The sequence below is a fragment of the Aythya marila genome (assembly GCF_965140915.1).
Source record: "Aythya marila genome assembly, chromosome: 2".
In the NCBI taxonomy this organism is placed as follows: domain Eukaryota; kingdom Metazoa; phylum Chordata; class Aves; order Anseriformes; family Anatidae; genus Aythya; species Aythya marila.
This window is the reverse complement of record NC_139043.1, coordinates 23,798,204-23,814,779: the sequence shown is the minus strand read 5'-3', so window position 1 is coordinate 23,814,779 and position 16,576 is coordinate 23,798,204. Positions and strand designations below refer to the sequence as shown.

The window sequence follows — 16,576 nt, the reverse complement described above, 5'->3', positions numbered from 1 at the left end:
TGCTATTAAGTTTTATCTCCTATGTTTTATAATACCTTATAGAAGGTTCAGCACTCTGATGCTATAGTTTTTGCACTTTACTCTTTATGACAGTTAATGACAGCAGCTTGCACTGCCTTTTTCCTAGTACTTTCAGCCCCTTGTTCCTGTCTCTATGATGCTCCTTGTATTGTGCCAGTGCAATAGATTCAGGTAACTGATTTGAACTAAGCAACTCAGGAAAACGAAAAGAGCTTCTCGATCTGCTCTACTGTGCAGCCTCATAAATGTTGGTACTGTCAGTGGAAACACAGAGACATAAAATGCCACGACTGCTGAGAAAATTAGTCCTGGAACCACTCCATAAAGAAGGACATTCAGACACAGATCTCCCTCAAAGTAAGAAAAGTTGTCTGAATCTGCTATGCAAGGTATATTGTTATTTTTGCTCTCACTAATATTTGTAAGTTTTCACAAGAATTCAACTGTCAGCTGAGAATACAAAATCTATTATTTCTAGGCTTTCTATTAGAACATACTCCAAATTCCAAAAGATCTTAACAATTTGTTCCTTTCAGTATAGTTCAGACTACAGGAAAATGTATTATTGTAAGATAACAACTTAAAACAGTATCAGAACCTAAAACTTATATATAACAGTAGGCATGTATTTCTGCAATTGTCTAAATTGCAGGAACAATTGTTTTGGAGTTTTATTCTGATTTTAATCTTTATAATGTTTTATATACACATAAATTTATATATATATACATATATATATATATATATCAATGCACTGGCTTTGATTTTCTGTTTTTCTAAACAATAGTTGGGTAAAGTGACATAATAACAGACTTAAGTAGAACAAGACTCATGACTGGATTTCCTTGGGGCTACCACAATGAAACTATGATGTAACAAATGCAGTATAATAAAGGAAGAGATTAGGGGCAGCTTTCACTCAATTAAAAATCATATTACTTTTTTCACCAAAGGAGTAACACACTAAAAATACAGTGTAAGAAAAAACAAAAATGTTCTTAGTGTCAACAGAAATACATAATTTTAAGTACAGCAATAGAAACCATGCTTTACCCAGTAGCTGGCTAATTGCTCCCTGGTCACACAAATTAAGGTTCACAGCATCATCATAAAGGGACACAACAGATCTCAGCACTCTCAGACTGTAGCGCATTTGTGCAAGTTTGTTGCCACGACCACCTGTTCCATGGAAACTATTACCTTGACCAAAGAAAGGATCTGTGGAGCAATAACAACAAGAATTTTCTTTGGCAGACAGTGTATGTTCATAACAATAATGTTCTCAGGGAAAAAAGTACTGGCTTGCCAGTGCAAGTTAGCTAAAACAAGCAAACAAATATCTTCACGTTAGAAAGGCTTCTTCTTTAAAATAATCTAGTAAGAAGCCATTCTATGTAAAGCCATACAATATTCATTAAGAAAGGTCTGATTTTGATTAATGTTAAAAATTATTACATTAATTTTTATTTTTTTCCTGACTTTACTAGGTCAATGAGCAGTCTCCAAAACTTAAAATATCTTCTCCAGCATTATAAATAATATCAATCTTCTTATCTCCATCACACACAAATTAAAATTTCTCTATGGCAAAAGATCGCCTACCTGCTGATGAAAATTACCCATCCCCAGAAAACCAACCCATGAAGCCTGAGTGCAGTTAGTTATCTATTTGTTTAGCTCACACTTGCAGCTGATGGCTACAAGGAAGTTTTAGTGCAGAAGCTGTCTGACTGTGTGCAGCTCTGAGTTTGAGTTAACACATACTTCCCTGCGGCAGGAATTACTGTTTGGATTTGGTGTGACAATAAGCATACCTGATTAGCTTAATGCACATGCTGTAGAGATGTGTGGCTGCCTGCACAACTGCAGGAAGAGCAATATAGTGGTACACAGAAAATATACCAGCTTACACTTCAACAGAAGAAAAATATTACAGTAATTTTTCTAAAGGTTAGCTTCCTAAGTGATGTATGTAAAAAGGAATCATCTGGACTTCACAAGTTTTACATTTGTCCTTCCTGCCAAAGAAGCTAAGTCCAGGTGAGCTGTGTTTTGAGGTTACTGTGTATGAAAGCCATAAGCATCTACTGACCTTGACCCATACACCATTCTAGAAACACAAGGAGAAGTGTATTCGCTTGGCAGGACAAATATTTATCAACTAAAAAGGGAGCCACTGAAGCCAGAATAGCAATTGCATGAAGCTGTAATTCTTCATATTGGGAAGCAGACCAGTCATGAAATCCAGGCTTTTGATGTGGTTTTACATAATAAAGCAAAGCTGGCATCACATCATTTTCACTGAGAAGCTGCAGATTCAAAAGACAAAGAGATACAGCTTAAAGGCTTCACGTGTGAGTAAGGAAAATCTAAAGCGATGAGTCTACTTTATCTGTCCTACACTAAGAAATTATTTTTTATTGGGAAAAGATGTCAGGAACAGTACAGGTACAGACAAGCTCTGTTTATATTCTGCAGCATTCACAAAGTCTGTGGTTTGTAAAACTTTGTTATGTTCTACACCTGTATTTCAGTAATGCTTTGCAGTCACTCATCAGCTAGCTTTCTTAGCATGGTTTAGGTCTGTGACTTTTCAAAAGCAGAAACTGTACGTTGCTTTCAAACAGCAAAACTCGGTTTGGTACGTGTAGTATCTGGTTCTGAATTCTTGATTTAGAGAAGAACTAATTTAAAATCTTCGGGACTGTTAGATGGACAGCTAAATAGTGAATCTTTTGACTTTTTTTCTTTTTTTGGCTTACTGTATCTTCCACTGTGTTAGAACTCACCTGTACAGCACGCGGGTCTTTAGATAAGATTCCTATAATATTAAACAACAACTTCTTCATCTCAAAGTCTTCATAAGAGAAAGTAAGTTTAAGACCTTTTAACAAGGGATTGGGAATTTTAACTGCGAAGGAAACAGTACGTATGTTACAACAAAATCTCCACTAAAAGTATTATAATTCATAGAAGTAAATTCACTAGAAGTATTATAATTTCATAATAATTATGCATTATTACCTCTTACCTTCAGTATATGTTGCAAGTACTATTAACAGTGTTGTAAATCCACTTTCCTAATAGGAATTCAAAATAAATACATTAATTAAAATAAATTATAGTGAAATTAAAACTGATAATTTAATTTTAGTTTTACTTTTTCTTCAGAACAGAGTACAATGTATCCTATGGCAGACTAAACAGAATTTTATCAAAGAGGAGATCAACAATTTGGACACTGTACAATACTAAATACAGTGTTAGGGGTACAATTAATTAAATCCATGTCTCATTCAGTACAAGTCTGAACTTGTATGGGGAAGTCCCAAACACATGCATTCACTATTGTAACCTACCACACAAGAAAACAGCATTCTCAGTACTGTAAGAGTCGTGTTGTTTTTTTTTTTTTTTTAAATGCCTTTGTGCACATGCAAGTTTGTCCATCAGGGTGACCAGTGCATACAATCTGGTGCCTTCAGTTATGCACACTATTATATTCAACTTCAGTGCATTACAAGTAAGCATATGAAAACAGCACGTATGAGCAACTTGCATTACAAATATTATATACTAAAATGCTGCTAAGATGCATTTCAGAAAATAAAATCCTGTAATTCACAGCTCCTAGACAGCTAGGAAGACAGTTACGTCTAATAAAATTATGAATAGGACCAAGGAGAGGGCTTGTCTACACAGCACACTAGAGGCAAAAGAGCTTTATTTCTGAGGTGATTATAAGCCATACAAACATGGTTAACAGGATGCTGCTCTTCTTGAGCAACAAAATACATTAGCTTGGACTCTGCACTCTGGTAGAGCCACCACAGAGCCTTCCACCAGCTCCCAGCATGAGGAGAGCTAACAGAACACAGCACAGACATCCATGCAGAATTAAGCTGTTCTTATTGTGCAGCAGCTTATTAAATGCATCCTGGACAAGCTGGGCTTGAATACATTCAACCTAGCTCTGGAAGTTTTTGCTTACATTGAAACAATTTTTCATCGTTGTAGTACAAGGAATTAAAATACTGTGCACTGGTTATTTTTCTTGTAGGAAAAAACACCCTGTTTCTGCAGCCAGACAATTTGAATGTTTAGATATCAGATATGTTGCTGCAATAGTATAACAGACATTTCATAATGGTTAGTGATAAAATGGAAAAAATGAATGAAGAATCTGTAATCTTAATTACAGACTATTAAATCTATTTGGTAATACAGCCAACTGGGAAACTTCTACTGAAGCTTATATATGAGTTCCCTGAAAGTAATCCATTCCTGAACAACCAATAGATCTACATAAACAGGAATTTGATTACTTAATTATTCAATACGTACGTCACAACTTCATTTAAAGTTCTAAACCTCAACTGTAAAACAAGACAGTAAAAGAATATCAACAGTTATAAAAAGTCAACTTCTACATGTATGTAGATTCCTCATGAAAATTCTGGAATGCAAACACTCTATAACAAAAGAATGAGTCATCTACTTTTTAGGCAAGTCATGATAATGCATTACGGACTACATTAGGTGACCTAGTCTTAGAAGGAATTCGTGTGCCTCATTAAGTGGATCTAATTCATTCTCTTCTCAGCATCTTAGAGCTTCTGAGCTTATTTTTGAAGGACCCTTCAAAAGGTAAAGGTAAAGGTACTTCAGATGAATTTGTGCTATTTGAATACAGCTTGTACTCTTATGTCTCCAAACAACAAATTAGATTTAGTGCAAAACTCACTGTAACAGAATGGCATATCTGAGAATCTGTATAGGAAGGCAAGAGCTAATGTTGCTTTTGCACATGAACGGTGTAAGCTTAATTTCCTAGGTACCAAATAAGGTTGGTTGATGCTAGTGCTCCAAGCTAATGACATGGATTTGAAATCTCTCTGAGGTAGAATTGTAGAAAGTGGTTTCCTGCTCAGCAGACCTAAGGTTCCATTTGTGCTTAGCTCTTTCTTAACAAGGAAAAATATTAAGCACATAATATTAAAGGAAATCTTAGTAGCCTTAAAAATATAACTATGAATACTTACAATCATAGGTGCTGCAGGATTTTCAGCCACTAATGTGGCAATCACCAGGAGGTCGTTCCTTAGCTGACGATCATAATGGCGGAAACCATGTAAGAGCAAGTCTATGAATACTTCCTTCAATGCACTTAAAAGAAAGTGAAAGGTATTTTACTCTCTTCATATTCTTATTTTAGACAGCTCGAGTTCTATGGATCCTCATTCAGCATCTTACTTTTCACAGCCTTAGGGTTCAACAGCAAAAAAAATATTATGACATGGATTCTTATGTGTACTACTAGAAATTCAACTTAAGGATACATGCAAGGTGCATGTATTACCAGCCACAGCTTCTAGTGTATGTGTTATAATGAATTAATTGAAAGTAAATTAATATTTTCTCAAACAAGGAACTGGCTGCTGTTGAGTGATTATTGAGAAGAGGTGGCCTAGTACCAAGTAGTGGAAACACTCACTAAGGGAGAACCCACTACCAACCCCAGCAGATGATCAAGAACTAAGCCTTGTATTTCATAACACACACTTTCCTACTAATTTTATACTATATGCATTTCAATGGTGCAGTAATATTGACCTACTGGGCCTAACACATGAGCTTGAAAATGGTGCCATTATTTTTTCATCAAGCAGAAGTTTGGCCTATATCTCTTGCACATATGCACCACAGCACAGGTCTCTTGACCTCCCTCTTGCCCTGTAACAGAAACAACTGCTGGTAGATCACAGTGGTTTATGGAATAAAGTCAGGTTTGACAATGAAATACTTTCAGAGTTTACTGGATGGGCTTTCAAAAGGACTCTGACCACAAAGTTTGTAAGCTACCCAGCAGGCACTTCTCCTATCATATATAATTTCCTGGCGTTTCATAGGCAACAGTGTTATCTAACTTAGTGAAACAGAAACAGATGCTTGAGGGGTCTAAATCATGTGCTGCTCGGCTATAATGACTGATTCTGCAGTACTTTAATTTTGGAGAAGCAGATGTGCAACACTGAAAACTTAATGAGGACTTAATGGCAGACCTTCACTCCCCTTTTGTATTTTCTCTCAATTTATTTAAAACAAAATACAACACAACAGAAATGATTTGATTGTCTCCAAAAACAAAATACTAATTCATAAAATGCTTCAATGTACTTACTGTACACATTCCAAGCTACTGAGCTGATTAACGACTTCTTCTTTTGAGGTGTTTTCTAACAGGTTCCATAGGATTTCTGATGAGCGGAACACCAGCTGTCCTGAGGGATCAACGTCATTTAGATACAAGCAGAGTCTGCTGGCTGCTTGGGCCTTCAACATGTGTCTGCAATTTACTCCTGAAATCATGAAAATCTGAATAATTAATTCTATGTAGGTTACCAATTGTTTTAGGTATGTTCAGAGAACAAATGATTTAAGATCAGAGGTAGTGAGACTGTTGAAAGAACTGTTTGTACTAACCAGAGCTGGAGAGATGCTGGAGAGCTTTGAGTACCCACAACTTCTCAGTAAGTTCATTTTCAACTATTGCTAGAGATAAAACAAAAGTTTCTGCTAATCCTCCTAATTCAGCCATCTCAATCTTATAGTTTGCGCTTGTTGGCTGGTAACCTGCACATAGAAGAGCTTTAGTTATAATGCAGTAAATTCTGAATTTTGGTTACTCATAAATTTGTTATCAAAAAAGATTAAGATGGGGGTACCATATTTCCTTAAATTTAAAACCAATGGAAAAAAAAAAAATCTAATAAACAGGAGCTACTTTTCTTATATAGGAGTATTAATAGTGCCTAAGCCGTATCCAATAGACTTACCCCTCTGGAAGACTAAAATGCTATACAAACACATAGATTGCTTTCTAGAATTAGCAAAGTGAAAGTGAAGTAGGCATACTTCACTAGGTGAAATTCCTTATTCAGGTCATGCAATGTGCAGGACCTAGTTATTTCCCATAGCCTATTCACTAGAGAATTAATGCTTTCTACTATGATGTTACTTAAAATACATGGATCCAACCTTTGATTTAAAAGCCTGAATTTCTGATGCATCCCTGTTTTGACATTTTGTCCATGCAAATGCAAATCCATATTTCATTACTAAATTACAGAGGAAGGCAAAGCATCAAGAAAATAAATTTATATATGCTAACTTCTGAATGTAAAGTTTATCTTAAATAGCTTATATAAATAGCAGATGATAAGAAATGTAGAACTGATAAATGCAAATAATGCACGTGATGAAAGGCAGTTTTAATTAAGCATAAACTCTCATGGGTTCTAAATTGGTATAATTTTACAGGTAATAAAACTTTATGGACTGCTCTAGGAAATCATCATCTCAGTTTCTGGGGGATGGTAAAAAGATCAAAGGAAATATTAAGAATTGTTAAAGAGTACAGCAAATAAAACAGAATAGCACTGAGACAGTGCCTGGCATGCCAGTATCTAGTAGACTTAGCAATTCCAGCCTCCCACATCTCAAAAGACAGAGCAGACCTTTAAAAAAAAACAACTACAGGTAGCAAGTTTTTGCTACAAGTACTATTAGAAGCTTTGAAAAGCTTACAAGAAAAGCTAACGAGTTCAAACTGATCTGGCTTCTAGACCTGGAAAAGAGGTGATTAAGAGAGGATAGGAGAGACATAAAATGAAAAATGGCACAAAGAAGATTAATAAAGAATATTTTTTCCTGTTGCTTACAAGATGAATAGCAGATAATATCGTTCAAAATCAACAGATTTAAGACAAATAGAAAGAAAGTATTTTCCAATTGCTAAAACAACTTTTTCACAACTGTATGAATAGTGGAAATGTAAATAGATATGAAAACAGTTAGAAAATCTCACAGAAGAGGTGAGATCAAGGTGTGTTAAGAATAAAACCCATCAAGGTTAAGAATAAAAGAAAAAATAAAAGAAATCCTAATTTAGGAATCCTCTAAAACAGAGGCTTTGAAAATGGGACAATATACTGTGAGAAAATATCATGGTGTGTTTGCTTACATTCTTCTTATATTCTGATCACCTGCTCTGTCATATCCTACATTTATTTACCTTCACATGGTCATTCTTATGTTCCTATTCTACACTCATGGTTTCCAGCAAAACAACAACTTTATATGATTTATTAGAATTCTTCTGTGGTTACTATTTTTAAACACCTTACGTGACTCCTTTATTCCAAGCAATCCTGGGTCCCATGGTGAGCTCTTGTAATGGTGAAACTGCCTGTAATAACTCAGACCCTGTGAATGACTGCGAAATCAGCCCTCAGAGGTGCAAAATACCAAGGAAAGTAATAACTATTTGAGTTGTAGGCTTCCCAGATGCTTGAAGTTAAGAAGGTGATTTGGATTTGGCTGCATCAGACCCAAACGCTCAGCATCTTACAGGACCAAACTTTGGCATGATTTCAAATATACTTAGAGATGAAGAATTTCATAAAAAATAAAAAAATAAAAAAAATCAGACTGAGATATATACACATATTTGATTATTATTTTTGAGATAGCACGTCCTGTTTTCTAAATCTGCAGAATAACATCTCTCAGTATTTAATATTCAATTACATTGTTGGAATGATTTACAGATATATACAACTAAATGCACACGTAAGTGCTCGTAGAACTTGGAGTCCCTCTTGTAAGGGAAAACCAAGTCTATATGTTTTTGTATTTCCAGAATCTTGTGAGGGCTGTTGTAGAAGCAGCTTCTTTAGGATTCCCAAAATAAATAAAAACTAGCAAGAGGGCACAGGAGCTAATGCCACACTGTAGGAACACAGCAAGGGAGCATATTAAAGTCCAGCATGCTACCTCAGCTGCGCTCTGAATCCACACTGTGCCAAAGCTCAACTGTAGCTTGGCTGTCTATAAGCCTAGTATTGTCTTGCAGCATGTGATTTTGTGCCCCTCTAAGAGGAATAAATACTAGTGGATTCTGATGAGAGTTTGCACGCCTTTCCATAGTATCACAGGATCGTGCTTGAGCTCATCTGCCCACATCATCAGTTTCTTTCTCCAAAGATACGTCCCATAATTTATTCAGAGCCTATGCTCAAATGTTTCCATATAACATGAATATGATCAAATTTAGATGGGTGCAGATCACCTCAAAGGCAACATGAGTGAAACCAGAGCTGTTACTCTCCAGGCTACACACACATGATTGAAAATTATATTTCCTTTCTTTTAACTCTGATCCTAATTACTCTTTCTTCCTCCATTAGCCATGTTTCAGAGAACCTGTGACTACTTCACGTTTTCTGGATACTATTTAATCCTAGTCCCATAAGTACAATTAATTCATTGCACTTTGATAAATAATTTCAGATTTTGAGTGCTTATGTGTATAAAAATATGAATTGTACACCTACCAATGTATTTAATATTTGAGATACAGTAACTATAGTTATACAGAAAAAATCATCCCATTTAAAAAGCCATTTCAAACTAGTCAGGATTATTAAACAGATTTCTTCTGACACTTATAAATACTGTGCTTTACCTGAGAGTAGTTTTCTCGGTAGCTCCGCCTTATAAAAGCTAATTATACACTTACAGATTTGTATTCTAACTTGAGAGCTTGGCACCCTCATCAGATAACCTATCAGAAACAGAAAAAAAAATAATTTACAAAGTTTACAATTGTTTTAGAAATTCATCTTAACACTTGTATTACAGTACTTAGTGTCTCCTTTGGTCATACCCCCTTACAAATCTTTCCACATCATGAGAAGTTTGATTATAAAACACTCCAGGGACAAGGACTATAACAATCAATAGGACAAAGTGGTCTCGGAGGAGTAGCAAACAGTTTATCAAAAAGTGACCTCCTCTGCTTTATGTCTACAGATTCTTATAGGAGACTGGATGTTATTCCAGAAGGTACTCTCAGCACTAAGCTACTACACGAGGCTGCTGTCATCATAACGATGTCAGGCACTCTTCTTCTAGCAGACATGATATGACAAAATGGGAGCACGGAAAGAATTCCTTTTCCACAAGATAAGAAGAGAGCCTTTGAGACCTACCAGGGCCTAGCATGGATAATATAAATGATCTTTCTGACTGTAATGTCTTTTTGGACAGGCTACAGAGAATCTGGAACTAGCAGAAACTGAGAAGCCATTCTGCCACCCGTGCCTGTGAAAATAAAGACTTTTAAGAATTACTTTTTTCTCACCCATTTCAGGGATAGTATTTTTCCACTTGTGACAGGCTGATTGCGTTACGTCTCTATTTAAATCTTTCCAACAAGTTAGCTAACAGATCACTGGTACTCCATTCTCTATCCTTCTTGACCTATAGCACTTGCAGCATTTTCTTTGAAAATTAAAAATACCACATTCAAAGTCATAAGATATTTTGCTACTACAACATCCAGTGACACTGGGACACCGTTTGCTCAAAAGCTCTCTTAAAATGGATTCCTGAGTAACAGAAGACGATGGCTCAGATGCAAGATGCTCCTAGAAAGGCATGGCACTACGCTGACTTGCTGTATTTTGCCTTTGTAAGTGATAAATCTCAGGCTTTTAGATGTTGAAGCTTGGAGTCAAGAGTTATAATTTTCTCACTTGTTTCTTCCATTTGGATTCAAAGAAGCATGAAGGAAGTGTATTCCCCTTATCCCAGTGTTTATAGCAATACACACATTTCTCAGAGTGAAATGAAATCAAACAGGATACACACAGGTTTAGTTCTTCAGCTGTACTGTTAAAACTATCTCTCATAGCTACTGACACTGGCAAACAGGTAACTTTGCTAGCTAAGCTCTGGGTGAGCTGCACAGCAAAATAAGAACAGGTTCTAAATGCTAAAAAGTACCAAGTAATTGAAAGAAATTACTTGCACTTACTAGGGAAATAACAAACAATTAAAATTGTGATAAAGATACAGTTAATTTTATCACATTGATGGCATTGTGGCATCTCGGTATACACTCACCAAGTTGTGCAATGGATTTTGAAACTGTCACAGAATAGCTTACTTCATCTGATAATTTCTTTTTTTGAAATGGTAACCTACAAAAAAACATTAAAATAATACTTGAAACACTACAGAAGAATACTCTCTCCAATAATGCACCAGAAAAGCTCAACAGATTTTCTGTTCTGCCTTTACATATATATATATATTTGCAAATAAAGACTTTTCCCAGGGAAAATACATCTTTGCAATGTTGATTCTACAACATTGAAAGTTCAGTTCCGTAATCTGGCAGTTACATTTTGGCAAATAGAGAAGTTGTCTGTGAGTATGTACTATAATTCATGTTCTGTACAATAAGAAAAACTCTGAACAAGCAAATGTCATTTCAGTGTGGAGGATGGACTCCTAGAACCGAGGCACTATCATGTTATTCCAGAGTCTCACTGTGAATAGACATGTGCAGAGATGGAAAAAAGGATCAAATCCCTGAACAAGATCTCTAGAAATGGATGAAAATAAAACCAATGAACAGACTCCAAATAGTCCAATTACGCATGCATTTTTAAAAACAGGATATTAAGAAATATCCAATAACATTTGCAAAACATTCAGATACGGCATAAACATGTAAGTACTAAAAATTCTCTAACAGTAAACATTGCCATGTTATGCTAAGGTCTCTGCTGCTCATAGTGCAGAAACAGCTTTCCGGTTGGTTTACCTCTGTAAACACAGCCAGAGAAAAAGAAAGGAGAGATCAAATAATGGAATAAAAAGGGAAAACAAAAAAAGAAACAGACACTGAAAAAAAGTGGGAAGAAGACAGCAAACAGCAGTAGTTACGAAAGAGTGGAAAATTCTACTATGTGACTTCTAGTATCTGAAAGGAATTTTTAAATAACAGCCCTTCCTTCTAGTTACAGGCTTCTCTTTGTCATATGAAATAGTAGTGAATGGTAGGAGAATTTCCATAATATAAAAATTAAAGCTAAACCCAAGGGCACAAACTTCCAAAATATATTTATTGCATAAACCAAAATTGCTGAACCACTATGCAAGTACTACTTTTATTGACTTTATATCCCCATTCTCAGTTTTGTCATGTTTCTGCCACACAGAAGAAAATCAAACTTCATAAGGTACTTTCTCATTCTCCACTGTGTGGCAGCAAAGGAAAGCAGTATAACTGCTCTAGAAAGTAAAATATTCAGCTCAGAAGTTGTATGTTTATTAAAACCAACTGCTGAAATGAAGCAATGTAAAATCCTGTTTGAATACTCGGCTTAGAAATTTACTGTCTGGCATAATTTTTCTCTTCCTTGTTCTCACCAATTATAATTAAATACACAAGTAACCGTAGCTACAAAAATCCCGTAAGTGGCTTTATTAAGCTCTTCAGAAGAAGGAAACCATGGGCAAGTACATGTAACACTTGAATTCTATTCTACAAATAATTTAAAGTACAGTATGTCAATGCAAAAAAAAAAAAAAAAAAAAGCAAAAAAAAAAAATGCAATACATTTGTAAAGCAATTATAAATCCCAAATCCTCCAACTATTATGATTCTTTTTCTTCTCCAATATGGCTTGTCATTTCATAAAGTTTACCTTCAGGTGAAGTGTCAATATTTTAAACTCACTTAGAAAGCTTGTTTGAAACAGCAACACACCTCAGCAAGACTTAACAGCTGAATCTCTTGGGGCCAGCAGTCCCTGAACAAGTTACTCTAGGCAATGAGACACCTTGGGGAATCTTGCTTCCAGCACACTGGAGCCAATTATAATACAGTTTTTCATGATGTAATACATGGCTGCACAGATACTCAATTCCTAAATTGGATCCTTCATGCCAACAGAAATTGGACTCAAGGTAACAGTTCATAATAAGGAAGGATGACACAACTGATGCCTTGCAGATAAAGATGCCTTCTATATAGGTGCCATACAGTGAGTTGCCTTAGAAAATGTACGAACATGTTAATTAATAGTGTTTGAGATCTCTAAAAGAAGGGCTTAAATACTTACCCACATAGTTTAATAAGTTCACATACAGGCTCGATGAAAGCTTCTTGTTCATTTACTTTTTCTGCACACAGGTTAAGAATGTCAATTATTTGTGCTAAATCCTTAAGGGGCTTTTAATTTAAAGTTAAGGAAATCAGATTGCATTGCTATAAATTAGAAGAAAACCTTGAAAACTGTAGTTATCATTCTCCAAAGATACAACCAAGGCCAATGCTGTCAAAGTCAGATGACTAAAATGAAGCGTACGAATCTATACTTAGGCCTTCAGAAGCAAACTTACTTTTAAGGAAGCAGAACTCTTGCAGCTCTTATTTAGCTTTCTCATCAGCTGAACTCACTGGTGGTTCAGCACTGAGTACCAAAAAAAATAAGGGATGGAAAGCTTTTATATCACAGTGACAGATTTACCTTTCTAAATTCTATCTGAAACAGCCCTGAGGCATTTAAATCCTAAGTGGCTAAATTGGGGTACTAAAGATTGAAAGTTTGGATCTGAACACATATAATCTAATTTAGAGGCACAAGATTGAAACTAACTGGTCACTGAGACTTCCAAGTTACTACCAATGCACTTACTCAAGGAAACTGTCTTTAAGAGCTTAGCCACAGCTCAACTGAGAAGAAATGTGATAGCTTAAATCACTATGACAATTAATTGAAATGTATGAAATTAATCACTCTTTCCACATGCCTACGTTTTCCCTAGTACTTCTCATTACTTCTTTCAATTTTACTGTAAATACAAAAATGTTTCAGGTAAAATACCCTTTGTTTTTCTTTAGAACATCTACTCACTGGAAGTCAATGCTATTTCATTTTCTACTTCTTAAGAAATTAAAATTATTATGCATGTCTGTTCTGAGTTGAAAGTACACTAATTATGTTTTGAACACCTCCAACCACAGTACAGGTGAGATCCCTCTATTTAATTTTGTAGCAAATCAATCTGGAAGCCAAGAATCTCGCTAACCTACCAACCTCAGCTATGAGTGCATAAGAAGGTCAATAATGAGAACACGTGGACTATCACTGCTCTCCATGTGGAAGCATAGCAGACCTAAAAGTGGTTTGCTGAAAAGTCAAAATATTATCATTCATAACAATAACACACCACAACTTTAGAATTCTACCGTGTCAAAAAGGATACAAGCCCATTTTCAAAACGTTTGACTACCTTCTTGAGAACTTTCAACTGTTTTTCTTCCAAATTGCTCTTAAATACGAAAACAGAAAGCAGATTTTAATTGCAGTTTGCTTTAGAACATGAAATGATTATATTAGTCCCCTTTTAAGTTTTAATGAAAGTAGAAATCAGATTAAAAAGTCACAAGACACAAATGAAATTCTGAAAGTGCTTTGCAGGAGGATTAGCCCCTTGATCAAGCCACAAGAGTGCAGTACTTAGAAATGTAACTAAAGAGACTTTTGAAAACTGCATCTTTTGTTCAAATGTGTGAGCTCTTTCTACTAAATTCTTTGGGTTTCCATGAGAACTTGCTAAGAAAATCAAACCTATGTTACACATGACATAAATGTGTAAAAATGTAGATCTGAGGTTATTAGAGTGAAGCTCTACAACCACTAGGAAAGAGTCTGCAAAACAACTGACATAAGGATATGGCAGGGTGTGCCAAGGGTATCTGTGTTCATTCCAGCTCTCCCAAGCACCTCCACACTGGGCAAGAGCACTGCAAATTGAGGCAGGCCAGAAAGTTGTTTCAGGAATCTACAAGCCCAGAATCCTGAGGGCATTTCATCAGATACCCTATGCTGTCTAGAGGAGCAATAAACAATATCATGCAGAGTATTTTTCTTCAGTCTGTAAACTTATTCTGAGTGTTCCTTATTCAGAAGGAATAAAAAAAGAAAAAAGACATGAACTAGTTCTCTATTTCTCTGCAGGACAAAATACTAGAAGGTGGTATGTTTAAACAATTCCTAAGAATATAAATTATTAAGTTTCTAGATCAAAAGTGACTAATGGCTTAGTGAATTTAGTCTGCCAAATCTTCTTGTGGAGACAAACACCAGTCTGTGGAAGCCCATGAGATACTGCTCTCCTGTGTGGCTAGGAAGTTGTATTTGTTCTTGAATGCTGAACATTGTATAGTTATCCTTCCTTTAAAATCATCTCCCTGGAGAAGTGTTAGCAGTTAACTTGGGCAATTTGATAAATTCCTGTCATACTTTGAATAAGTCTGTATGTATTTCCATTTTTCAGCTGTGGGTTTCAGCACCATAAAACTCCCAGATTAGCAAGATTGCACATCTAGTTTATAAATGCACACACTTTTGTCTTGTCTTGGAAAAGTACCCATGTGAGGACATACGGGGATATTTAACAAAACAAACAAAAACACCCACAAAACTCAATTCATAGACGTCATTTCCTATTAAAGAGGGCATCTTTTTTAAAAAGCGTTCAAAGACTAGTACAAATACTTCAGCTTTGTGCTTTGGAGCTGCAGCCACCAGTGGCAGCTGGTTTTATTTGGGATAGATACAACTGCAATTGTGTTTGTTTGTTTTGAGCCCATTACAGCTGGTGAAACAGAAATAACGAGGTCTCACTTACGGAGTCAGAATCTCCAAGTAGCCTGATGGCATGATTCAGATCCGCTGACCGCGTCTCCTAGAAAACAGCCACGCTTTTTAACATCGTTAGACTCACCTTAAAAAGTGCTTAAACCTTAAAACCTGCGAGTGCCACGCTGATGCAACAGGGAACGCCCCAAGGCCGGGCAGAGCCCGTCTGCCTGCAGCGCCCAGCCCCAGCCCCAGCCCGGGCCGCCATGAGGGCAGCGCGCCCGGGGGCTCACCTGGCTGGCTCCGCCGTCCGGGGCTCCCTGGCGCCGCTCCCCGCCGCAGCGAGAGGGGCCGAGGGCCGGCGACAGCGCTGGGGAGCGGGCCGGGGAGCGGGACAGCGCCCGTGAGGCGGGGGGCTCGGCCAGGGAGGACATGGAGGACGGGGAGCCCGGCTGCCGCCGCCCGCCCGCGGCATCGGCGCTGTTGCCATGGGAGCGGGGCGGCACCGCCTGCCCGAGCCCAGGCCCGTGGGGGCCCGGCCGGTGGGCGACCCACGCCGGGCTGGGGCTGGGGCTGGAGCACCTCGGGGCTCCGGCAGCCTGCAGCGGGAAGCGGGACCCGCTGTGGGGACAGCCCGGCTGCTGAGTGCCCTGTGGTGCACCCGCCGGTGCTGCCACTCCTCCGGTGCTGGCACCAGTGGTGCTACCACCCCACCGCTAGTGCCATTCCTGAGCCTGCTCTAGACCGCGAGAAAACCATTTCCCCGTCCATACACAATGCAGAGACAGCTGGAGGGAAGCGGCTGGCAGATCCCCAGTTTTTGGTCATGACACATTTCACGATGAGACACCTCTGTAGATAAACTGTGGCTCTGGGGAAGCCACACTGTAGAGAAAAGGGGGAAAAGACTCTTTTTATCTGCATAGACCGGTACAAAACATGGGTGACTAATGCCTGGAAAGTAATAAAAGAAGGGACAGAAGCATAAGTGGACAGAAGCATAAACATAATGTATATTAAACATAATATTTTCAACTTGCTCATAGCTTCCA

The 16,576-nt window shown here is 37.3% G+C and overlaps 1 protein-coding gene across 1 annotated transcript in view; it reads right to left on the bottom strand.

Moving 5' to 3' along the window:
• The window catches only part of CFAP69 (cilia and flagella associated protein 69), a gene marked incomplete at its 5' end in the record, with an annotated part of 28,218 nt that extends 12,260 nt beyond the window's left edge, over nucleotides 1–15,958 (bottom strand). Inside the window, 13 exons of the mRNA XM_082752440.1 lie at nucleotides 1,075–1,239; nucleotides 2,114–2,330; nucleotides 2,811–2,932; nucleotides 3,053–3,101; nucleotides 5,064–5,187; nucleotides 6,203–6,380; nucleotides 6,505–6,654; nucleotides 9,548–9,646; nucleotides 10,990–11,066; nucleotides 12,999–13,108; nucleotides 14,146–14,211; nucleotides 15,574–15,630; nucleotides 15,818–15,958. Of these exons, the coding sequence (XP_082608566.1) occupies nucleotides 1,075–1,239; nucleotides 2,114–2,330; nucleotides 2,811–2,932; nucleotides 3,053–3,101; nucleotides 5,064–5,187; nucleotides 6,203–6,380; nucleotides 6,505–6,654; nucleotides 9,548–9,646; nucleotides 10,990–11,066; nucleotides 12,999–13,108; nucleotides 14,146–14,211; nucleotides 15,574–15,630; nucleotides 15,818–15,958 (1,555 nt within the window). The remainder of the gene's footprint in view (nucleotides 1–1,074; nucleotides 1,240–2,113; nucleotides 2,331–2,810; nucleotides 2,933–3,052; nucleotides 3,102–5,063; nucleotides 5,188–6,202; nucleotides 6,381–6,504; nucleotides 6,655–9,547; nucleotides 9,647–10,989; nucleotides 11,067–12,998; nucleotides 13,109–14,145; nucleotides 14,212–15,573; nucleotides 15,631–15,817) is intronic.
• Nucleotides 15,959–16,576: the final 618 nt, after the last annotated feature.